Here is a 26,920-nt window from a genome sequence, read left to right as displayed (position 1 = left end):
TCATCTGGGATACAACAACAGTGGTTTAATGTTTTTATTTTATACTGGAAAGGAAAGGAAAGGAATGTTGCACGATACCCAGCCACATTTTAAACTAAAGCTACATGTGTATTTGGTAAGTGTGATTTTGTAATTTTTAAAGAAATGATTATATATTTTAATACAATTTTTTTCTCTTTTTTAAATTTAAAATGATGCAAGAATATTAATTATTCTTTTCTTTTATTTTATTAAAAGTCATACATTTACGTTTATGTGCAAAATTAGTCTATAGAGATTGCCGCAGACTTTCTAATTCACCGCAGCACTGGGTTCTTTTATGTGGACTATATTTACGTTTTTTATCCATACCAACTGTAAACTCTATATTATGATGTTTTGTGCATTTTGCCCAAGATACAAAAAGTAAAGTTTGTTTTATTTAACGACGCCACTAGAACACATTGAATTTTTATCTTATCATCGGCTATTGGACGTCAAACATGGTCATTCTGACACTGTTTTTAGAGAAAACCCGCTGTTCCACATAGGCTACTCTTTTACAACAGACGGCAAGGGATCTTTTATTTGCACTTCCCACAGGCAGGATAGCACAAACCATGGCCTTTATTGAACCAGTTATGGATTACTGGTTGGTGTAAGTGGTTTACACCTACCCATTGAGCCTTGCGGATCACTCACTCAGGATTTGGAGTCGGTATCTGGATGAAAAATCCCATGCCTCAACTGGGATCCGAGCCTAGTACCTACCAGCCTGTAGACTGATGGCCTAACCACGACACTATCGAGGCTGGTCCCAAGATACAAGTACAATTTTTTTTTTAATCCAGATACTGACTCCGAACCCCGAGTGAGTGCTCCGCAAGGCTCAATGGGTAGGTGTAAACCACTTGCACCAACCAGTGATCCATAACTGGTTCAACAGAGGCCATGGTTTGTGCTATCCTGCCTGTGGGAAGCGCAAATAAAAGATCCCTTGCTGTTAATCAGAAAGAGTAGCCCATGTAGTGGCAGCAGCAGGTTTCCTCTCAAAATCTGTGTGGTCCTTAACCATATGTCTGACGTCATATAACCGTAAATAAAATGTGTTGAGTGCGTCGTTAAATAAAACATTTCTTTCTTTCTGTCTGTCATTTGCACAAAAACTGTACAGTTCTAAACAATATCATGGTAATTATAAAGCACAGAGGAAGACAACTGAATTAATACTAATAATTGTATCCATTTTTTTTTTTTTTTATAAATAAAACAATAATTTTATTTCATTATATGAAATTTTACATTAATATATTATAGAATGTTTTATGCAAATAAAAAAGGTCATGCAAAAATAATTTGGCATAACTATTGATTATGCAGTTTCCAATTTGGTGGGGATATACATGTATTCTTGTGTGTGCATGTCTGCTTATTTTGGGTTATATACGGTGTGTGTGTGGTGTGTGTATGTGTGTGTGTGTGTGTTTCAGGAAAACATTTTTGTATCTTAAATTGATATAAGCACAAAAATAAAGTACAGAAATAAAGTTAATACAAAATAAACTCATTATTAATGTAAATAATGAATGTAACAGCTGAGGCAGTGAGATACTGGTAACACAAAACTAATTACAGGTATGATGGTTGGGCAGGTGTGATACTTTCAAACACCTGTGTGGTCAACAGTGGCATTTAGAACACTGCCCTGTTCCACGAACCAATTTTAGGGCTAAGATCCCCTTAAGTGCATACAGTAGTTATATACTTAAGGTGATCTTACCACTAAGATTGCTTCATGGAACAGGACCCTGGGCTTTACGATCTCATTTAGAGAACATTTTGTTTTCAAAGTTTTGATTAGCGGCATTTCTACTCCATTGAAAATTGATCAGCAACCACTGTTTAATGTTTTAAAATTGCGTAGCGAATCGTGATGTGATACTGAACAAAATTTTCACTGTAATAATAATAATAATAAGAAGAAGAAATAATAATAATAATAATATTATAATAATAATAATAATAAATTCTTTATTTAGCAAGGGTAACTCAGTTAGCAAAAGCTAATCTTTCCTGAGGCACTAAGGTACAAACAATACAGAATTACAATACATATATTTATGAACAAATAGGAAATACATACATGGCATAAAACATGCACTGTCATTATTTTGGAAGTACGTGTACATGTATAACAGGCTTTTTGTCAGCAAGGTAATTTTATAACACAGAAATGAGATTGCAGGTAACAGCTGCTGAAGACTCGTGGATATATTCAGACATTCATTGCAAGTGACTTCAATCTAATATTTATATATAACATTTATTTGATTTTGTGGTGGAACATGAGGTCATTATGTTTATAGTACTTAATTTTGGTGTGATTATTTTGGACACACGCAATATATATATATATATATATATATATATATATATATATATATATATATATATATATATATATATATATATATATATATATATATATTTATTATATATGTATGTATATATATATATATATATATATATATATTTATTATATATTGGGCACAATGTTTATTGCCTTGACTTTGGTGCAGTCAGGAAACATTTTCTTCAGTGTCAATGTCACGATTTGCTACGCATGTTTCAGAAATCGCTACCCAGTTTTGAAACATTAAAAAGTACTCTAATCAATAGTTAATTAATTTAATCAGTAGTTATTCAATATTCAGTTGACTATAGATAGTATATCACTAATCAAGATTTTGAAAACAAACTGTTCCCTGGCAATCTGTGTGGACTACCAGATTGTAAGTAATAATCCAGGGGTTATGTTATTGAGTTTATTAAGGCTGGTAGGTACTCAGTTTGTATCATATCATTGATTCAATCCCAGAGGTGGATCTTAGGGATTGGTTTGAAAAGGGGTACAACCAGTGGCGTAGTGTGGGTTGCCAGTGCCCAGGGCAAGGCAAGCATTGCGTACCCTAACCAGTGGGCCATTAGCACTTCGCGAGTCCCTTCCACCAGTCCAGAATTTTGCGCCTGGGGCAACCGCCACTGGGTACAACTAAAAACAAAACATGACATTTCTAAGCTATCAGTTTTTGTGAAATATGTGTTTAAATTTTGTATTTCCTACACATATACGAGGATGATTGAGACATTTGCAGCATTCATGCAGGGTGTAAAAAAGAAAGAAATGTTTTATTTAACGATGCACTCAGCACATTTTATTTACGGTTATATGGCGTCAGACATATGGTTATGGACCACACAGATATTGAGAGAGGAAACCTACTGTCGCCACTTCATGGGCTACTCTTTTTGATTAGCAGCAAGGGATCTTTTATATGCATCACCCCACAGACAGGATAGTACATACCACAGCCTTTGATATAGCAGTCGTGGTGCACTGACTGGAACGAGAAATAGCCCAATGGGTCCACTGACGGGGATCGATCCCACACCGACCACGCATCGAGCGAGCGCTGTACCACTGGGCTACGTCCTGGCCCTGCAGGGTGTAAGTGCATTGTTAGGCAACCCATGCTGTTGCCCACAGCAGTCGATAATGCCTTGGATATTGCCACAGAGTTTTTAATTCTCTGCAGCATTTGTTTTGCTGCACTTGATTTTTCTTTTTTTTCTTTTTTTTTTCACAGCATCTTTTTTTTGCAAAGGATATTTTTTTAATTGCAGGGGTTGTTTTAGGGCTATTTTTCAGCTTCACAATTTTTGACATGGCACAGGCACAGAACGAGGAAAATGGATGCGTCAACATCAACAAATTGATTCTGTGGTTATCAATGGCCGCGTTTACATATGAATGGTGCACCTTTTTGGTGAATGGGCGGGACGTAGCCCAGTGGTAAAGCGTTCGCTTGATGCGCGGTCGGTCCTGGATCAATCCCCATCGGTGGACCCATTGGGCTATTTCTCGTTCCAGCCAGTGCTCCACAACTGGTGTAACAAAGGCCGTGGTATGTACTATCCAGTCTGTGGGATGGTGCATATAAAAGATCCTTTGCTGCTAATCGAAAAAAGTAGCCCATGAAGAGGTGACAGAGGATTTCCTCTCTCAAAATCTGTGTGGTCCTTAACCATATGTCTGACGCCATATAACCGTAAATAAAATGTGTTGAGTGCGTCGTTAAATAAAACCTTTCCTTCCTTCCTTCCTTTTGGTGACTGCATTCACACCGTGTCAACAAGCATGCACTTGGAAAATGTCCCTAAGGCTCACACTCATTCTGAACATTTTCTTTTTTCAGAATTTCTTTTTTTTTGGGGGGGGGGGGGGGGGGAGTTTAGTGGGTAAATGAATAAATGAACGAATGAATGTTTAACGACACCCCAGCATGAAAAATACATCGGCTATTGGGTGTCAAACTATGGTAATGCAAACAAATAAAGTGATGATCAACAACGATATAAGAATTCAAGATTTAAATAAAAACAAAGAACTGTGCAAAAATACAAATATCACAGAGAGATACTGACTTTTACTCAAAATTTCAATTCTGTGCTGTATTGGCCATTCTCAAAGAGAATGTTACACCCCTGCACCATGGTGAAGTTACAGCACGCGCAGGGGACCATCAAAATAGAGTAAATCGTATAACGTCGGGAAGTTTGTAATTATATTGATTCACCTTTCTGTTATTTTATCTAATTACAGCAAACAATACATGTATGTCATGAACCTTATATAAGTAATTACATGATTATTACATTTTAGCCATCCTTTTGTTTCTAAATATGTGTAATTAAGTATTTCATTGTGGTTTTAAATTTTTATTTTGCATCGAAAACAAACCTTGTTTTTATTCACCTTTAATCATTTTATCTATGTCAGTCTGCACACCTAATATAACATAAACATTACTTAGGTAATCAAATTAATTTTTTATATATTTAAAGAAAGAAAAGGATGAAATGAAAAAAGAAAACGTACAAAAAAAAAACATTTCAAATATTTGACTTAAATAACCCAAATCAATAATTATGTCATAAAGATTATTCAGGTAATCCCATAACTATTCTTTTTTTCTTTTTTTTCCTCCTACCCATTCTCTTTGTTTCCATAGATCCTATCATTATTAATATTTTTTCAATAAATTTCCAACACAGACCAAGCTAGAGAAGAATTCATAAAAATCTTAAGCCCATTGTTTGTCTTGTACAGGCTCCTGTCCCAGGGGACAAATGGAAGGCATCTAATTATACAGTGAGAAGGGAAGTCAGACTCCTCAGGGGTTCCGCATACAATAAACCACCTCTCACATCACAGTTTCCCAGCACCACGTTCTGGCTGCCATGGTAGCGTGCTGCCCCCTGGGGATAGCAAATGGAAATGCTGTTTAAATGTCTGGTAGACTGTGGAACACTGGTCCCATGGGGCGGGTGAGGCATGCACTGCAACAAGCAGTATTATTGATTTTAATGGATGACTTCAGTTTTAGTACTTTAAAAATATATATATATATATATATATGTGTGTGTGTGTGTAGGTATGTATGGTACTATTTATGGGCGAATCTGCTTAAATAATCACCTGCCTTATAAAGTCATCTTGCTATTGGCCTAAAACAGATATTAATATAAGGTCACCTGTATTAGATATTCTGCCTGCTTAACATGTAAATGACACTTTATTATTCTGTAACATATTTGTGTTCAGATAATATGATATATCTATAGGTGAACCTGTTCAAATTATCACCTGTCTTAGAAGATCACTTTGCTATTAGCCAAAAACATTTAATAATATGAGGTTACCTGTATTAGTAGCTTGCCTGCCTTTCATGTAAATGACACTTTATTATTCTGTAATATATTTGTGTTCAGATAATATGATGTATCTATAGGTGAACCTGTTTAAATCAGCCACCTACCTAAGAAGGTCACCTTGCTATTCGTCCAAAGCAGCTATTAATATAAAGTTAATTGTATTAAGTAGCTTCTTGTTTTAATGACACTGTGTGTGTTCAGATAATATGATATATCTATAGTTCAACCTGTTTAAATTATCACCTGCATTAGAAGACCACCTTGCCGTTGGTCCCAATCAGGTATTAATCTAATGTTACCTGTAGTAGTAAGTAGCCACATGTCTTAGAGGACCTTCTACATTCTGTCAGTTGTATGTGTATAGACAATATATCTATAAATGAACCTGTTTAAATTATCACCTGCATTAGAAGACCACCTTGCTCTTGGTCCCAATCAGGTATTAATCTAATGTTACCTGTAGTAGTAAGTAGCCACATGTCTTAGAGGACCTTCTACATTCTGTTAGTTGTATGTGTATAGACAATATATCTATAAATGAACCTGTTTAAATTATCACCTGCATTAGAAGACCACCTTGCTCTTGGTCCCAATCAGGTATTAATCTAATGTTACCTGTAGTAGTAAGTAGCCACATGTCTTAGAGGACCTTCTACATTCTGTCAGTTGTATGTGTATAGACAATATATCTATAAATGAACCTGTTTAAATTATCACCTGCATTCGAAGGCCACCTTGCTATTAGCCCAAAACAGCTATTAATATAAAGTTATATATAAAGTGTTCAGACAATATATCTAAATTTGAACCTGTGTAAAGTGACCACTTGTTTTAGAAGAAGGAAGGAAGGAAATGTTTTATTTAACAATGCGCTCAACACATTTTATTTAAGGTTATTTGGCGTCGGACATACGGTTAAGGACCACACAGACATTAAGGGAGGAAATCCGCTGTCGCCACTGTATGAGCAGCAAGGGATCTTTTATATGCATCTTCCCATAGACAGGATAGCACATACCACGGCCTTTGATGTATCAGTCGTGATGCACTGGCTGGAGCGAGAAATACCCCAATGAGCCCACCGGTGGGGATCGATCCCAAACCGACCGCACTTCGAGCGAACACTTTACCACTGGGCTACGTCTCGCTCCTTGCTTTAGAAGGTCATCCTGTCCATAGCCCAAATCAACCATTACTGTAAAGTGACCTGCAGCTACCTGTCTTACGGGAACCCTTTATATTATGTCACTTGTGTGTATATGTGCTTGTGTTTTACGACCTGCAAAAGCAGCCACCTGCCTTAAATTGCCTTTCCATTACATAGATGTTGTGGAAGATAACACCAATTTCAAGCGCTTCACTTCACTCACCCACCCACCCCCTGCCCTATTTGTCCCCTCACTTCCAATATGCATGTATTATCCCAAATCCAAATGAGCTAGCTGTGTACAGAGGACAATCGTTACTCAGGTGTGGCTATAGAAGGTCATTTTTACTGTTGGTACAAATTAGCCATTACTGTAAAATGATCTGTTTTAGCAGCTGGGTACCTGTTTCAAGTGGACATTACTATCACTTGTCTGCTCACAGTAAGACATGTTTATGCCTTTACCTGTGCACATTAGAGGAGCAGAACGTAGGCCAGTCAGTGTTTCTGCCAGAAAGAAATTTTTGGGTATAGCGCTATGGAATTGAATGCAACCACAGTTAATAGGGGGTATGGGGGGGCCTCCCCCTGAAAGAAAATGTGTTACGTTTAGGGTTAGGGTTAAGAAAATTATACAGTTATGATAAGAGTAATTAATTTTGTCAATGGTTAACAAAACCAAAAAAAATCTTCAAAAAAATGTGGGTATGGTTCCATCCCCATCTTACCCTCTGGCAGAAACCCTGCCAGTGGTAAAGCACTCACCTGATGTATGGTCGGTCTATGATCGATTCCCATCGGTGGGCCCATTCGGCTATTTCACGTTCCAGCCAGTGCACTATGACTGGTATATCAAAGGCAGTGGTATGTGCTGTCCTGTATGGGATGGTGCATATAAAAGATCCTGTGCTGCTAATGGAAAAATTGTGCAGGTTTTCTCTCTAAGACTATGTCCAAATTACTAAATATTTGACATATCCAAAAGCTGATAATTAATAAATTAATGTGCTCTAGTGGTGTCGGTAAACAAAAGAATAAACTTTAACTTTTATCTGTACAAAAGGTTCTAGAATGTATGCTTTAAAATAGTAAATTCATTAAAAAAAAATACAAACCAATAACTGACTATTTTGACATCCAATGTTTAGTAAACTAGTTTGCTCTTGTGCTGTCATTAAACAAAACAACACAACTTTTAGAGCCGCACGCCCTAGTTCCATCCAGCGAAAATAAATTATAATTTGGTTAATCTACAAACCTGTAACACACTTAGATCACGTTTTTATTAAATGGAGTGAAAAAGCAGGTTTTATATCGATAAATACCATGGGAATCCCCATGTCCCAATTGCTTGAAATAATTTTGAAAGTTAGTATTCTGATGTCACCGGTAGATGTCGCTCGAAGCACGACAAATTTCACTGAGTGCGCACAGACTTGGGGTGCGTTCCTTTCACCTTTCCTGGGCATGTTCCAACTGTTCTGTCCTGGTTGTATCCCCTCTCCAGATATCGTAAGACTTAGCAAAATTATTGGTTTTAAGGGTTTGTAACGTTTTGTATTGAGATACTTACTTGTCTGAACTTTATTGTTACTGAAAATGTTCACGAACTGTGAAGAAAAATCTCACAAATGAACAACAAGCAAACGACAACAAATCGGATGGTAATTGCACGAACCGTGCACGAGAAAACAAACCGAACCAAAATGATAACGGTCACGTGGTATACCAACGTCTATGACATTGAAATGGGAATATCCCCTCTAAAAATAGATTAGACCTTGTCTGCTCAACAGTTTTTTCTCAGAGGCCCGTGGCATTTTATGAAATAAGAAAAATGCATTTTGTGGTATTACAAACACCAGGATTACCAGGATTACCAAAAAACACTTCAGGTGAATGGAAATGTATATTCTAAATAATAAACGGTAAGTAAAGTGCAATTTTATTTGTGAATAAATGGGTTTAATAGCGAAAAACAACGGCGTAGTGGTTAACAACTAGGGCGTGTCCCTTTAACATTTAACTGTACAAAAGGTCCAGAACGGATGCTTCAAAACATTAAATTTGTGAAAAACAAATAAAAACCAATAACTTACTACACTGACATCCAATAGTCAATGATTAATAAATTATTATTCTCTAGTGGTGTCATTAAAAAAATTTTTTTAAATAACTAATTTTTTCAAGTACATGTAGCAGATATATATATATATAGATATATATATATATAGTTTAAAACATCAAATTTGTGAAAAACAAAGACCAAACAATATCTGACTATTTTTACATCCAGTGGCCAATGTTTAATAAATTAGTGTGCTCTATATAGTACTGTCATTAAAAAAAAAATCTAGTTCCAGCCAGTGTTCCACAACTGGTATACCAAAGGCCATCCTGTCTGTGGGATGGTGCATATAAAAGATCCCTTGCTGTTAATCGAAAAGAGTATCCCATGAAGTGGCGACAGTGGGTTTCCTTTCTCTATATCTGTGTGGTCCTTAACCATATGTCTGAGACCATATAACCGTAAATAAAATGTGTTGACTGCTCAAAGGGTCCAGAACCAATGCTTTAAAACATTAAATTTGTGAAAAACAAACCCAATAACTGACTACTTTGCAAGGGTGCACTGCGGTTAATGTGGTGAGCTTTCTTTATGTAACTGGCAATGCCTCCATGGGAGGGTTTCTTTTAATGACACACCAGAGATAAACTTCTTTTTGTGGAGTTAGACAAACAAGCTGAGAGCTTACTGGTGTCACGCTCAGTAGGGGTGGGCTTTTACTGCACTCTGCCTCTCTCCCCCTTGCTGTGAGTCTGGCGCCTGCCCCTGGGGTGCACCCCTGCAGCTCTGGATGCCGGCATAATTCTGGGAACATTAGCAGAGTCTGGGGTTACTGTGTGTCAAGTGGTGTGTCAAGTGACTTGATGCTCGCTGTGTTGCCGTCACACATGGGAGTAGTAATAATATATATGTATATATTGATGTATGTATGTGTGTGTGTGTGTGTGTGTGTATGTATGTATGTATGTTAATCTATGTATGTTAATCTATGTATGTATGTATGTATGTTAGTCTATGTATGTATGTATGTATATATATATTAATGTAGTGTGGGTGTAATGTTTGAGCCAGGTACAGCATTGAACACCAACAGTGCCAGACAAAAACCTGAATGGCCTGTCATGTCGGTGGGTGGGATCTAGCTCAGTCGGTAGAGCACTCGCTTGAGGTGCTTGCATCATGGGATCAAATTACCTCAGTGGACCCATTCTCTGAATTGATTTTTCTTCCCATCCCATATCAGCCAACTGGGACTATAGTTTTTTTCTCCATCTTTCTCTCTGTCTTTCTGTCTGTCTGTCTGTCTGTCTGTCTGTCTGTCTGTCTGTCTGTCTATCAGTCTGTCTCTCTGTCTGTCAGCATATCCATCTGTCCATCTGATTTTTCCCCCCAATAAATTGATGCCTCAAGATATTGCATTTTACCATAGAATTACAGATCATGTTTTGACATTCATGGCGATTGGCCCATTTATACAGAGTTAGACCGGCCTTGGTGGCGTCGTGGTTAGGCCATCGATCTACAGGCTGGTAGGTACTGGGTTCGGATCCCAGTCAAGGTATGGGATTTTTAATCCAAACACCGACTCCAAACCCTGAGTGAGTGCTCTGCAAGGCTCATTGGGTAGGTGTAAACCACTTGCCCCAACCAGTGATCCATAACTGGTTCAACAAAGGCCATGGTTTGTGCTATCTTGCCTGTGGGAAGCACAAATAAAAGATCCGTTGCTGCTAATCGGAAAGAGTAGCCCATGAAGTGGTGACAGCGGGTTTCCTCCCTCAATATCAGTGTGGTCCGTAACCGTATGTCCAACGCCATATAACCGTAAATAAAATGTGTTGAGTGCTTCGTTAAATAAACCATTTCCTTCCTTCTATAGGGGATATCATGAATTTACACTTAGCTGTGATTTGTCTTTTCTGGTGTATAGCAATATTAAATACATGGATATCATGAATTTACACTTAGCTGTGATTTGTCTTTTCTGGTGTATAGCAATATTAAATACATGGATATCATGAATTTACACTTAGCTGTGATTTGTCTTTTCTGGTGTATAGCAATATTAAATACATGGATATCATTACCATGCAAAATTAAAAAATATTTTGAATATTTTCCAAATCTTTAAATGTGTGTCTGTGTTAGAAATTTGTGTAGCAATAGATTAAAATGCAGCAGTATTTTGAAAGTTCAATAATCTTATTACAACATTAGTAAGTTCTAAATAGATTTAAAATTTAGGAAATGTGATTATAGAAAATTAAATTACACCTTGAAGAAAACAAAATTGTGTTAGTACTTTAGTATGAAATGAATAAATTAAAGTTTTAGAAAAATGTAATGGCATTAATGGGAAACCCCCAATTTTGTTAGCACTTTAGCAAGATAAAATAAATTAAACTTTTAGAAAATTTAATAGGGTTTTGACAAAAATGTAACTAAATCTTAACTCTTGAATAAGCACTTTAGCAGGGCTTCTAGAATTTTTAGAAAATTCACTAGTCATGGGATCAGTGATTTTGAATACTTACTAGCTACAATTAAAAATTCACTAGCCCTACATTACTTTAAGATAATACAGTTTTACTAATAGTAATAATGTCGCCCTAAAGAGGGGGATAGAGCTTAAAAACAACAAGATTGGGGAACGGGTGGGGGCAGGATATTCATATTTATAAAAAATATACTTAAATGCAGCATTTGACAACTTTTGTTTTCACTAGCCATCGGGCATGGCAATGGTAGTTATTTACTAGCCCAACACTGAATATCACTAGCCATGGGAGTGGGGCTACCATAATCTAGAAGCCCTGACTTTAGTAAGATGTAAATAGATTAAAACTTTATAAAATGTAATACAGTTTTGGAGAAAAAAAACGACAAAAAATAACTAAATCTTAGAACTTTATTAAGATATAAACAGATTAAAATGTTAGAAAATGTAATATTCAGCAATTTGATTTTTTTTTATTAAGTCTTCTAATCTTGTTAGAACAGTCTATACAGATCTGAGTCTTAGTTGCATCCATCTAGGAGTTCAGTGTCGTGTTTATCAACTGATCATGTATCTGTCTCCCCGGGGAGTCTAACACCAGCCTCACACGACTGGAATGACCTCATCCCAGTGAAATGGACTTCATGCAGTTTGCATACAGCTCCGGAAATAATTTAGCACTTGGATCAGCTATCCTTTAGGAAAGTAGCAGTAATTCTCAGAAGGGAGGGAGTCGGCCACTGAATGGAATATGAAAATAGGTTACGTTATTGTGATAGATTAGACCGGGGAGCTGGTCGTACTTCGGTGCTCCCCGCTGGGATGGTGGCCTGTGATTGGCTGATCTCACCGGGGACTCCGCCGAGTGGAGAATGATTACAAAGACGGTGCCCGCCCCCCAGGGGAGATCACTCATTTCGGGCTCAGCAGGTGGGGAAAAACTATGTGTCCATGGCAATAATTACATCGGTATTGGAGTCTGATACCAGGAGAGGGCGCCACCGATGCATCCTGCTAGTGTTAACCGCGCATGGGATGTTTTTCTCCCCCCCCCCCCCCCCAATATCTCCTCGGGTTTAATTACCTGCGTTAACTGACTGCAGGAAATATAATCTATATATCCAGACTGACAGAAAAAATACAGTTCTGCAATATTGACTCCGTGTCTTGGGAAATGTGTAAATGTTCTTCTGTCGAACCAAATGAGTACATTGAATAAGCTTTTGGTTTAACAACAAAAATGTGTGCTTTATGTAGGGTTTTTTTTTTTACTTTAAAAAAAAAAAAAAGGACTGCACATTGATCATTTAAGTCTGTCTGTGTGTGTGTGTGTCTGTCCAGCTTTTAATATATCTGTCTTTATACCTTTTAGTCTGTATGTAATTGTTAGTTGGATTTCTGTCAATTATCACCTGTCTGTCTGTCTGTCTGTCTGTCTGTCTGTCTGTCTCTCTTTTAATCTATCTGTCTTTATACCTTTTAGTCTGTATGTAATTGTCAGTTGAATTTCTGTCAATTATCACCTGTTTTTTTGTCTGTATGTCTGTCTGTCTGTCCAGCTTTCTATCTGATATATCTTTCAGGCTGTATGTATTTGTTAGTTGACTTTTCTAATATTAATCGTCTGTCTGTATGCTGCCAGTCCATTCATCAGTCAGTAGATAAGCACCCTTGTATCTGTCTAGTATCTGTTTGTTTCGGGATGTGGGGGGGGGGGGGGGGGGGTGACGGTGTGGGGGTTCCATTTGACTGACGATCTTCACTCATCCTTTTATCTATTGGTTGGTCTGTTTCCACCTACATGTCTATCTGTCATTCATCCACTCATCTGTCTGTCTGTTTGTCCACCTGTATGTTAGTCCTCTACCACCCGTATGTCTGTTAATACGTCTCTCAGCCAGTCTACCCCCCATTTCTCCATCCATCTGTCCACCTGTCTCCACCTGTTCATACATCTGCAGTCTTCACCATTAGCAAAATTAAGGCGAGCTGAAGATCACTCTCCTGAAATGATTCTAGGTGAGCAATTAAGGCGAGCTGAAGAGCACTCTCCTGATTGGTGCTAGGTGAGCAATTAAGGTGAGCTGAAAATCACTCTCTTGAAATGGTTCTAGGTGAGCAATTAAGGCAAACTGAAGATTACTCTCCTGAAATGGTGCTAGGTGAGCAGTCACATGCAGTTTAAACATTTTTATTGTAAAGCAGTCAATTTATCTCCCTCCAAAAACTTTCCAGGCTGCTGTGGTGGGGAGCGCAAGTAATACCCACCTTTACTGGCAAAGACTACATATGTCTGTCATTCCATATTTGTCTGTCTGTCTGCCTGTCTGTCTGTCTGTCTGTCTGTTTGTTCATCCACCCATCTGTTTATCCACCAGTCAGTCTGTCTCTATTCTTATCTTTCTGTCCGTTCATCTTTCAGTCCATTTCTACTTGTCTGTCTGTTTCTTCATCTGTCTCTCGGTCTGTCTGCTTGTTTGTCTTGTCTGTTCAGCCCATCAGACTTCATGTTTGTCTAATAACTTAGTGGTAAAGCTCTCGCCTGATACATGATCATTTTGGGGTCGATCTCCATCAGTGGGCCCATTGGGCTATTTCTTGTTCCAGCCAGTGCACCATGACTATTCTGTCTTTCTGTGCTATTCTGTTTTTCACATGGTTCGTATAAAAGATCACTTGCTACTAATAGAAAAAAATGTCTTCTCTAAGTCTATATGTCAAAATGACCAAATGTTTGACATTCAGTAGTTGATGATTAATAAATCAATGTGCTCTAGTGGTGTCATTAAACAAAAGAAATTATAACTTTTAATACATTTCATATAACTTGTGTAGGGGCTGGATATAGCCTAGTCGGTGTGGCACTCGACAGAGGTACTTGAGACAAGGTTAAAGTTTGTTTTGTTTAACAATACCACTAGAGCACATTGATTAATTAAACATCGGCTATTGGATGTCAAACATTTGGTAATTCTGACACGTAGTCTTTAGAGGAAACCAGCTACATTTTTACCATCCCACAGACAGGATAGCACATACCACGGCCTTTGATATACCGGTCGTGGTGCACTGGGTGGAACAAGAAATAGCCCAGTGGGCACACCGACGGGGATTGATCTCAAACCGATCGCACATCAAGCGAGCTCTTTACCGCAGGGCTATGTCCCACCCATACTTCAGACAAAGATGGACTTTCTCTGACTGGATTTTTTCTCTGATCACAACCAGTGCCCCACAACTAACTTATCAAAACATGGTATGTGTTATCCCGTCTGTGGGAAAGTGCGTATAGAAGCTCTCTTGCTGCTAATGCAAAACTGCAGCAGGCTTCCTCTGAAGACTGTGAGAAATATTTGATATTCAACAGCTGTTGATTAATTAATGTTCTCTAGTGGTGTCGTTAAACAAAACAAACTAAAAAAAAAAGGGTTCATACACTTACCTATGCCTGACACACACAAAAATATTTCTTTTTCATTTTCTGGTGCCATTAAATATTCATTTACTAATTTATTCATTCATTCATTTATTCATTCATTCATTTATTCATTCATTCATTACCGTATGTCCATCTGTGAGTGGGAAGAACTGGAGGTGTATTGGGTTACATATTTGCCTTTCCTTCAACCAGTGTTCCACAACTGATGTATCAAATGCTGTGGTTTGTGCTGTTCTGCTGATTGGTAATAAGGGTAGTTTGTGTCATGGGAGTAGGATCCTTTTGTCCTTTGGTAATCAGATTTAACAGATTTGAATGTTGTGGTACTCCTGTAGCTTGCACAATGTTCAGAGTTAAAAAGTTACAGTTTTTGATTTGTTTAACGACACCACTAGAGCACATTCATTTATCAATAATAGGCTATTGGATGTCTCAGAGAGGAAAAAGTAGTAGCAAGGGATCTTTTATATGCACCATCCCACAGACAGGATAGCACATACCACAGCCTTTGATATACCCAACATGGTGCACTGAACAAGAAATAGAGCAATGAAACACACACACACACACACCCCTCCAATGGGAATCTTTTGACCACGTATCAAGCAAGCACTTTACCATTGGGTTACATCCCACGCGCTGGGGATGGAGGTAGCCCAGTGGTAAATCTGTTGACTACGCATCAAGCAAGCGCTGTACCATTGGGCTACGTCCCACGCGCTGGGGATGGAGGTGGCCCAGTGGTAAATCTGTCGACCACGCATCAAGCAAGCACTGTACCATTGGGCTACATCCCATGCGCTGGGGATGGAGGTGGCCCAGTGGTAAATCTGTCGACCACGCATCAAGCAAGCACTGTACCATTGGGCTACATCCCACGCGCTGGGGATGGAGGTGGCCCAGTGGTAAATCTGTCGACCACGCATCAAGCAAGCGCTGTACCATTGGGCTACGTTCCATGCGCTGGGGATGGAGGTGGCCCAGTGGTAAATCTGTCGACCACGCATCAAGCAAGCGCTGTACCATTGGGCTATGTCCCGCCCCCTGGGGATGGGTGTAGCCCAGTGGTAAATCTGTCGACCACGCATCAAGCAAGCGCTGTACCATTGGGCTATGTCCCGCCCCCTGGGGATGGAGGTGGCCCAGTGGTAAATCTGTCGACCACGCATCAAGCAAGCGCTGTACCATTGGGCTATGTCCCACGCACTGGGGATGGAGGTGGCCCAGTGGTAAATCTGTCGACCACGCATCAAGCAAGCGCTGTACCATTGGGCTATGTCCCACGCGCTGGGGATGGAGGTGGCCCAGTGGTAAATCTGTCGACTACACATCAAGCAAGCGCTGTACCATTGGGCTACGTCCCATGCACTGGGGATGGGTGTAGCCCAGTGGTAAATCTGTCGACTACGCATCAAGCAAGCGCTGTACCATTGGGTGTAGCCCAGTGGTAAAGCATTTGTCTGATGTGCAATTGATTTACATGTAGTAACTGATTTCTAAAAGCCTGGGTCATGCATGCATAATGTATTTATTCTTTCATTTCGAAATTGCTTATAATTCTCTACATGGCCTCAGACCACAATTAATTTCGCTATATGTTTCTATATAGCCTTAGTGGCTATAACATTTTTATTAATATCAGCAGGCCCATGAAGTTTTGTATGTACCTTTGCCTGCATGGGGGACACATACCCTGAAAAGGACAACCCCTGTTGTCCAGCTCTTTCTCCCAGCATATTGGTTTAAACAGACACACCCTCTAAACCAGGCCGGAGTACACCCATTTTACACAAAAAGCACTACTTTTGCATGGGCCGGAATTACCACAAACAAGTCTTCAATGTCAACAAGTTACACATGTTTACAAACTACATGCTATCCCCTGTCACTTCAGTCAAACAGTTGCCACTTCATAGCTGTCTGCCATGAAATAATCACAGTCAAACAGCAGACTACTTGCGCGGTGAAACTTCCGGATTTTGGACAACCAAATGGGAAGATAACTGTAATCTGAGGCCACATGGTATGCTGTTTATGTCATGCTGATCGTGATTTTTATGAAAATTTTAAAGCCAGAATGCAGTCAGTGAACTGATTTCAATTCAAATAATGTTACACTTAATGAATAATCATCCAATGACAGTTCATATGTTGTGGTACTTCTGCACAATATTCAGTATTATGTGGCTCAGTTTGATTAGTGTGTTTGTTTTGCCAAGATTCTTTTTTAGATTTTTTTTATTGTTTTGACTTTATGCCCACTAGTGTAATATATGTTATACAATAACATTTACACCCCTTTTGTGAAGAGTAAATCATAGATGGATTTGTTTGTCTAGTTTATTTGCAGTTCATTGTTAAAGTTCTTTCTTCATGAAATGTTGGAAGTAGGATTAGTACCTGCCTAAATTCCCACCTACTGCATCTTAACAAACACTGTAGAACTTGTGATCTCTCCCCACCCCATCTCAGCCAGTACCCATGTGTGGTACACCAAAGGCTGTGGTATGTGCTGTGCTGTCTTTGAGAAAGGTGTATAAATTATTTTTCCTAGTTTCAGTAAGAGTACTATGTAGTGGCATTATTCTCTGTCTGTCTGTCTGTCTGTCTGTCTGTCTGTCTGTCTCTCTCTCTCTCTCTCTCTCTCTCTCTCTCTCTCTCTCTCTCTCTCTCTCTCTCTCTCTCTCTCTCTCTCTCTCTTTGTCTGTCTGTCTGTCTCTGTCTGTCTCTCTCTCTCTCTCTCTCTCTCTCTCTCTCTCTCTCTCTGTCTCTTTCTCGCTTACACTGTCTGTCTGTCTGTCTGTCTGTCTGTCTTCTCACTTACACCCCCTCTCTCTCTCTCTCTCTCTCTCTCTCTCTCTCTCTCTCTCTCTCTCTCTCTCTCTCTCTCTCTTTCTCTCAGCCAGTACCCATGTGTGGTAAACCAAAGGCTGTATTTCCTGTGTGTCTGTCTGTCTGTATGTATGTATGTCTCTCTCTCTCTCTCTCTGTCTGTCTGTCTCTCTCTCTCTCTCTCTCTCTCTCTCTCTCTCTCTCTCTCTCTCTCTCTCTCTCTCTCTCTCTCTCTCTCTCTCTCTCTCTCTCTCTCTCTCTCCCTCTCTGTCTGTCCCTTTCTCTCACTGTTTCTCTCGCACTCTCTCTCTCATTTCCCATCCCAACCAGTGCCCCACAACTGGTATATCAAAGGACAAAGTATATACTATTCTGCATATTGGAAGTTACATATAAAAGATTCCTTGCTTCTTTATTGATAGGAGTACCGGTGGCCTATATGATGGCAGCAGGTTTCCTATCTTTTTCTGTAAAAAAAAAAAACAATCTAATAAACCATAATACATGTATTTATATTTTTAGATACCAAATAGTCATAGTTTCAAAATGTGCTGAGGTGTTAAACATATTCCTCTCCTGAAGTTAAAGGCTTTCAATGTATGCATGTTCACTGTGACTCAGTTTGTCTAGATTTTTTATATTGTCAAAATGTTTATGATTTCTTTTCTTTGAAACAATTTCCTTTCTACCAATGTTATTTTACACTGTGTCTGTATAATACCTTCGTTTCTAAAGAGTCAATCATTGATGAACAGGACTTGAGAAAAGTTTGGATTTCTTCTTATGTTTTCCTGTGGGAAGGGTCCAGTTTCATGATATAGCGTGCAATTCTTTAGTTACCAACCTCAGGGTAGGTTACTCTAATTAACTCCTCAACAAACTTGCTCCAGTCACACCAGCCAATCAGAGCTCTTGTCTCAAAGGAGCCTAAGCATATTTTGCAGATGTGGTTACAGCTGTCTCTGGGGATGTTAGGGTTATTATAACAACGTAGTTTTGATAAATTAAGTCAAATAAATATTAATGAGAAGCACTGCTGAATATCGATGGGGGTGATTTTCGGTCTGTTTAAGAAGTAAAGATTTTGTGTTAAAATATGTCCACTGTTTGAGATTTTTAATTTATTTTAACTTTATTTTCATGATTATATGTTTCCATTGAAGGTTCAAGCATGTTGTCCTGGGCATATACCTCCACTATCTCAGCTTTGTCTGTCCCGGAGTGGGATTCAGTTCAGTTGGTAGAGTATTTGCCTGAGGTGCTTGAATCGTAGGATCGAACCTCCTTGGCAGACCTATTGGGGGGTTTTTCCATCCCAATCATGACTGCTGTATCGAAGTCATGATACGTGCTGTCATGTTTATGGGAATGTACATATAAAAGATTCCATGCTGCTGATGGAAAAAATATAGCAAGTTGTCTCTAAGGTTATGTCAGAATTATCAGATGTTTGACATCCCTTAGACCAGGAGTAATTAATTAATGTGTGCTAGTGGTGTCATCAGAAAACAAATGAACAATCAGCCTCGGTGGTGTCGTGGTTAAGCCATCGGACATACGGCTGATTAGTACAGGGTTCGCAGCCTGGTACCAGCTCCCACCCAGAGTGTGTTTTAATGATTCAATGGGTAGATATAAGACTCTTCTCTCTCACTAATCACTAACCACTAACTCACTGTCCTGGACAGACAGCTCAGATAGCTGAGGTGTGTGCCCAGGACAGCATGCTTAAACCTTAATTGGATATAATCACGAAAATAAGTTGAAATGAAATATTTAGAACAGCCGTTAAAGGTTAGCTGTTATTGGTGAATGAGAGGGAAGTCGGTGTCATAGCCTTATTTATTATCCACATGGTTCAACATAACTGAGTTAATAATAATCATACGAAGCACATGTGTAATAACAAGTGTGATGACGTAATTTTGGGAAGCAACGTCATAACACCACTTTGCTTGCCAAGGCCTAGCTCAGACTGCATTTGAAATATGACATCATTTTGTTGTCTCCTAGTTGTGGCTGAAACATTTTGAGTTGGGTCTTGTTATTCATAAAGAAAACAACAATAATAATATGAATAATAAAGAAATTATTACACTTGCGTGTGAGTCGTACTGATTTTACGAAACTTGTGTCAGGATTCATGTATTACCCTGGCTCTCGCTCGGGTAACACAAAAATCCTGACACGAGTTTTGTAAAATCAGTACGACACACAAGCTTGTTTAATAATTTCTATATATTCCTATTGAGCAATTTGAGACTCAGGGGCATGTGCCCCCCACCACTTTGTAGCAGCAGCGATGTTTTTTTTTATATATTTATACATGAGTGATTGTATGTATGTGTATATATATATATATATATATATATATATATAATATATATATATATATATATATATATATATACTCTGTCAAAAAAGAAACACATAGGCAAAATATTCATGGAATTATCTCTTTAATACAAAGTGGCATAATTTCGTTATTTATGATCATATTGTCAAATTTGACATGAGTATGTGACAATGTTCTTGCTATGGAATGACAGCAGTGGAGGCATTTTCGTCACCAAACAGCATTGCATGAGGGCACTGAAATCAGTACCTTGTGTGGCCACCAGCAGCAGCAATCACTGCACGACATCTCCTTGGCATAGACTGAATGAGTCTCTGAATCCGGGCACGTGGAATCCTAGCCCATTCTTCCTGCAGTGCATGTGACATTTGTGGAAGCGTCTGAAGCTCCGGGTCACACTGGCGTACACGTTTGTCGAGTTCGTCCCATAGATGTTCAATGGGGTTGAGATCTGGCGATCTTGATGGCCATGGCAGCACATTAATGTTCTCATTCTATAGGAAATCCATTGTTACACGTGTCGTATGTGCCCTGGCATTGTCCTGCTGAAAGAGTTCTCTCTGTTGATCCAAAATGGGAAGCATGTGACAGCAAAGAATTTCATCCTGGTAGCGTACAGCTGTCAGGTTGCATTGTACAAACACAAGTTCACTTCTGCCAGTGTATGAGATGGCTCCCCACATCATGACACTCCCTCCACCGAGTGTCAACTTGGGCAATGTAGTTGTTGGCAAAACATTCATTGCGGTGTCTGTAAACACGTTGTTATCCATCATGTTGCTGTAGAAGGAAACATGACTCTTGCTGAATCATACTCGCCACCAGTTTCCCAAGTTCCACCCCTGTACATTCGTATACCAACGAATACGTAAATGTTGATGTTGACGTCGCAGGGTGGGGCCAACATGTGGTCTCCTAGCCCGTAAACCAGCTTCTCGAAGCCGGTAACAAATGGTTTGTGCAGACACCCTTCTCAAACCAGGTATGTGTCCAGCAGTGTTCGTTGCTGTGGCAGTTCATTGATGCAAGTGCAGAACCCTGATGTAGCGATCTCGTGCTGCAGTTGTTATGCGAGGTCTTCCACTTCTGGGGTGGTCTTCAGCTGATTGAAACTGCTGGTACCTGTCCCAGAGATGTGAAATGGTGCTCTGATGGACGTTCATGTGGCGTGTGACTGCTGACTGCGATTCACCTAACTGGAGGCCACCTATTGCAATGTTTCGATTCGGCAGGCTTAGTCTTGGCATCTTTAACTCATCTATGTCAAAATGGAAATGAGGCATCATTGTGAGCATTGCAGCTTTAACTACGCATCAGTACCCCAATCTTTTCCCCGAGTTTCACGTGCATTCGCCAAAATCTGACCATTTCACACCGACGTGCGTTAAATTTGTTTTAGGGTGCATTTGGGCATGCTGTCCCCCCCCCCCCCCCCCAACTTTTTGGCACCTTCCTACACCCATGATTAGTGTGAGTAAATCATATTTGTTTTCAGGCCACTGAATGATGCAGTACACCTTTGTTAAAATAATTTGTTAGAACAGACATAATTAAATATATGTACTGGGAATATGTTTAGTACAGAGATTGGGAATTTTCAGTGCCACATTCTTTTGGGAAAGGGCCTATGTTCAGGCCCACAGAACTCCTGGATAAATCCATTGCTGTACCATTTTCTGAGGATGTACTTTTTCTCTCCCACATGACTGCATATGATGGATTCTTTTGCTCTCATTTATTCAATAAACCAGCCTCGCTAGCGTAGTTGTTAGGCCATCGGTCTACAGGCTGGTAGGTACTGGGTTCGGATCCCAGTCGAGGCATGGGATTTTTAATCCAGATACCGACTCCAAACCCTGAATGAGTGCTCCGCAAGGCTCAATGGGTAGGTGTAAACCAGTTGCATTGACCAGTGATCCATAACTGGTTCAACAAAGGCCATGGTTTGTGCTATCCTGCCTGTGGGAAGCACAAATAAAAGATCCCTTGCTGCTAATCGGAAAGAGTAGCCCATGTAGTGGCGACAGCGGGTTTCCTCTTAAAAATCTGTGTGGTCCTTAACCATATGATTGATGCCATATAACCGTAAATAAAATGTGTTGAGTGCGTCGTTAAATAAAACATTTCTTTCTATTCAATAAGTCAGGTAATATTTTCCACAAAACAGACCAAGATGGATGAAAACGTAACATTTTTATTTGAATTTACCATTTTAACATACATAATCTACACTATTTTGTTTGCCATGTTTATTTCACATGTTAAATAAGATTTACATGTAACACTACAAATTAACAAGATACGTTTTATATTAATGCAGGTTTTGATTGCAAAATAGCAATCTGAAACTTGTTTGATGACCACAGACAACATTAGAGTTAACTCCCCTTGTTAACCTTGTGAAACACAAATTAATTAGTCGATATGTAAAGAAGAAAAAAGAGCAATTTTTGACATAGTCTTGACAAATATGTTAGTTCCATCTAAAATACATAGAAATACTTTTTATAGCTGTCTTTCATGGGATAACTCTGTTTTGTATACTTAAAGATAAGATTAAGAAAAAATCAACCAGCTTTGGTGGTGTTTTGGTTAAGCCATCGGACTACAGGCTGGTAGGTACAGGGTTCACAGTCTGGTACTGGCTCCAACCCAGAGCTAGTTTTAACAATTCAACGGGTAGGTGTGAGACCACTACACCGTCTTCTGTCTCACTAACCACTAACAATTAACAACTAACCCATTGTCCTGGACAGACAGCCCGGATAGCTGAGGTGTGTGTCTGGGACAGCATGCTTGAACCTTAATTGGATTATAAGCACGGAAATAAGTTGAAAAGTAAAAGAGAAAATCATATTTATTTTCAGAGGCTCGATGTATTCAGTGGACCGTTGAAGACGGGACGTGCCTCGCCCGGTCTGGCACGCCATCGTCATCATCATCAGCAGACCTAATTAAGACTTCGACCATGGGTAGCCGTGCCTCATCATCGGTGCTGAATACGCTCACACCCGATCAGCTGCCCTTCTCCATCAGTCTGTCGCAGACCAATCCGTATGCCTGTCACTTCTGTGAGAAGGCCTTTCCAAGACTGGGATTTCTTAGGATACACGAGCAGGTAAATAATTAATTAAACCATTAAAGAGACATTCCTAAGTTTGCTGCATTGTAAGATGTTTCCGACTAATAAAATATTTCTACGAATAAACTTACATATTAAATATATTTTCTTGTTTAGAATATCAGTGTCTGTATATTCAATGTGTTTCTGGTTGTCTTAATATTTGTAAGAAGCCCATTCTGGATTTTGTCTTAAAATAATTTTGTACGTATGAAAAAATATATTTTAGGAAATAAAATGAAATTTAATCTAGTACAATTTTTAGAACGATCAGCAACACGTTTAATATACAGCCACTAATATTTTATGCAGAAAAATATATTTGATATGTAATTACAATCATTAAAAAATCTTTGTTAGTCGATAACATCTTTAAAATTGCAGCAAACTCAGGAATGTCCCTTTAACAACAAACTTATACAGCTGTCGCTGGGTACAATCTAGCTCAGTCGGTAGAGCACTCGCCTGAGGTGTGTGGGTAGCAGGATAAAAGCCTTGGTGACCCCATTCTCTCATTGGGGTTTTTCATGATAACCAATGACCCAAGACTGGTACGTTTTGTCCTGACTGAAATATTAAAGGTCTTGGTATGTGCTGTGCTGCCTTGTCTCTGGGGAAGTGCATTTAAAACATCCCTTTGCTGCTGATGAAAAAAGGTAGTGGGTTTCCTCTGAAGACTATGTGTTAGAGTTACCAAGTGTTGGACATCCAGTGAGTAGTCTATGATTAATAAATCAATGTGCTCTAATGGTATTGTTAAACAAAATAAACTTCAACTTTTAACTTTCACCTGTCACATTGCTTCCCCATCCTTTAACACTTTTTACCATTAAATGCAAAACACAAGCACAATTCTTTGTCCTTTCCAACATATTCATTGGGATTTACACATTTTTGTTCACTGGAGACCACCAAAATATGCTATAAAATTTACTGACAACCCATTCTCTTACACTTCTTCAAGCAGTTTGTCATATTGAGCAGAAACTCAATTAGATTGATTTTTAATGGATCTCCTCAAAGAATTAATAAAGTGTTACTAAACATTTGTTCACCTTCTGCTCTGCTGGTTTTACCAGGGGGTATAGAAATCTAATACAGAGCGACTTGGGGGTGGTTTCTGTGAATAATGAGATGGAGCGTTGTGAAATCAGATGTGTTGTATTTGCATTCATCAACTGTCCCCAGGTGCATGCCGATCTCATGCCGTTCAAGTGTGTGCACTGTCAGCGCGTGTTCCGACACAAACGCAGCCTCGACCGCCATGTCAAGCTACACACCGGAGACCGGAAGTACAAGTGTTCCCAGTGTGATTCGGCGTTCGCAAGGTATAGTAGAGAACAACTATAGTCCATCCCACGGTAGTGTTTTTCCTAGCTTGTTTTAGCATGGTGCAGCACCATGTCTCAATAGTATAGCACCATCTTGCCTTAACCTGTGCAATGCTGCACTGAGATTTAAAAACAAGCCTTTTTCAATAATTAATTCTAAAATTGCCTTGATGAAACACTAAAAAAATTATTATTAATTAATAAAAATATCTGTTATATATTTTGTCATTCATTTATTAAAGCAAGGACATTAATTACATTTATGTTTATTTTAATTACGGGGAACGCCTTTTTTCATACTATGGCATTTACTACAAGCTATTTATTTCTAAGCCGATTGTTTTCTAAATTGCACACAAAAATAGTTTAAAAAAAACATGTTATTTCTAAAACATTTTTACTTTCCTTCTTACATTAAATCTAACTGAAATTATTTTTAAAAAAACATTTCTGTAAGTGGATGGGATGGACTGTAGTTAATGACATAGAATATCGGCTTTATCCCGTGAAGGTAAGAATGGGAAATTCCGCGAGGCTTGCTGAGTGGAATTTCCCATTCGGCCTGAACAGGATAAAGCCAATATCCTATGTCATTATTACATTAACTAGTTGGGGTTTTTTTTTATCATGCAGCCCATAAAAAATATAGGGGAAAGCTATTTTTCTGTCATTCGGCCTGAACAGGATAAAGTAGATATTCTTCATTTACTAGTTTTATTTCCTGCAGTCCTTTCCCCATAACATTGTATGCTAACCTAGAAGTCAGATGAGATGTGATGTCAAAAGTCATAATTTGCTAGTATACGTTTATGACTTTGCTTTAATCAGTCGTCATAATCGGCCAATAGAAACACTGGTTGTGTAATAAATAAAAGTCATATATGAAGAGTCCATTCTCCGAACACTAAGACTCGGTCTCTATTCAAGGCAGGCTTCTATTGTGTGTTATTTTTGCAAAATAGTCTACCATAGCCTTGTTGTAAGGTCATATACTAATGTAGGCTTCCAACCATTTTTGTACCTGTGGGAACCTCTTATCTCACTGAGGAATGAAAAACCCTTTTCCTTTCCTGTTCTCGCTATGTGGTTGTAAGCTTTTGATGTTATGCAAAGGAAATGATGATGATGAGGAGTATAACTTGGTCATCGATAGATATGTCAAAGCTACAAGAGAAGAAGTTGGCTTTTATAGAAAGCAGGGGCCTAATTCACTAAACTCTCGCAACTTTGCGATCTCGCAGTACAATGCTAAAAGACTTACAAAGAGGATGCTTGTTTGTCTAGCAGAGCCTAAGAGACCTTTGTGAATTAGGCCTCTGGCTTCTGTTCAAGGATTTTCAGTATAAATATTCCTTAATCGGTCTTCACTTTTGCAAGGTAAAGCAGGGATGGCGCATATAACTTTGCGGGGGGGGGGGGGGGGGGTTATATTTGTTGTGTCTGTGAAAATGTCCTCCACAGGTGAATTTGAAAGGAGAGTCTGGCAACCTTGAGCCGTACCATTATTATTTACACTCTGCTGTCCCTGTAAAGTGACATATAAATATTCCCTAATCTGTCTCCACTTTTGCAAGGTAAAGTGACATAAATATTCCCTAATCTTCACAAGCAAAAATATTTGGCCTTTTAATTCAGTATTTGTTAATGAAATTGACGTATTTGCTTAACTGTTAATTTTGGCAAAGGACGTAGCTCAGTGGTATAACTCTATCATTTTGGGGCAGGACGTAGCTCAGTGGTACAATTCTATCATTTTGGGGCAGGACGTAGCTCAGTGGTACAACTCTATCATTTTGGGGGACAGGACGTAGCTCAGTGGTACAACTATCATTTTGGGGCAGGACATAGCTCAGTGGTACAACTCTATCATTTTGGCACAGGACGTAGCTCAGCGGTGCAACTCTATCATTTTGGGGCAGGACATAGTTCAGTGGTACAACTCTATCATTTTGGGGGACAGGACGTAGCTCAGTGGTACAATTCTATCATTTTGGGGCAGGACATAGCTCAGTGGTACAGCTCTATCATTTTGGGGAACAGGACGTAGCTCAGTGGTACAACTCTATCATTTTGGGGCAGGATGTAGCTCAGTGGTACAACTATCATTTTGGGGCAGGATGTAGCTCAGTGGTACAACTCTATCATTTTGGGGCAGGATGTAGCTCAGTGGTACAACTTTATCATTTTGGGGCAGGATGTAGCTCAGTGGTACAACTGTCATTTGGGCACAGGACGTAGCTCAGTGGTACAGCTCTATCATTTCGGGGAGCAGGACGTAGCTCAGTGATACAACTATCATTTTGGGGCAGGACGTAGCTCAGTGGTACAACTCTATCATTTTGGGGAACAGGACATAGCTCAGTGATACAACTATC

General features: G+C 39.1%; 1 protein-coding gene across 1 annotated transcript in view; it reads left to right on the top strand.

The window, feature by feature from the left end:
- Positions 1 to 26,920, top strand: part of LOC121389213 (zinc finger protein 423-like) — a 62,117-nt gene that overhangs the window by 11,530 nt on the left and 23,667 nt on the right. The window contains 2 exon segments of the mRNA XM_041520816.1: positions 22,961 to 23,211; positions 24,403 to 24,542. Coding sequence (XP_041376750.1) covers positions 22,961 to 23,211; positions 24,403 to 24,542 — 391 coding nt within the window.

This window comes from Gigantopelta aegis, chromosome 14 (assembly GCF_016097555.1).
Source record: "Gigantopelta aegis isolate Gae_Host chromosome 14, Gae_host_genome, whole genome shotgun sequence".
Classification (NCBI taxonomy): Eukaryota; Metazoa; Mollusca; class Gastropoda; order Neomphalida; family Peltospiridae; genus Gigantopelta; species Gigantopelta aegis.
This window is presented reverse-complemented; position numbering and strand designations above follow the sequence as displayed.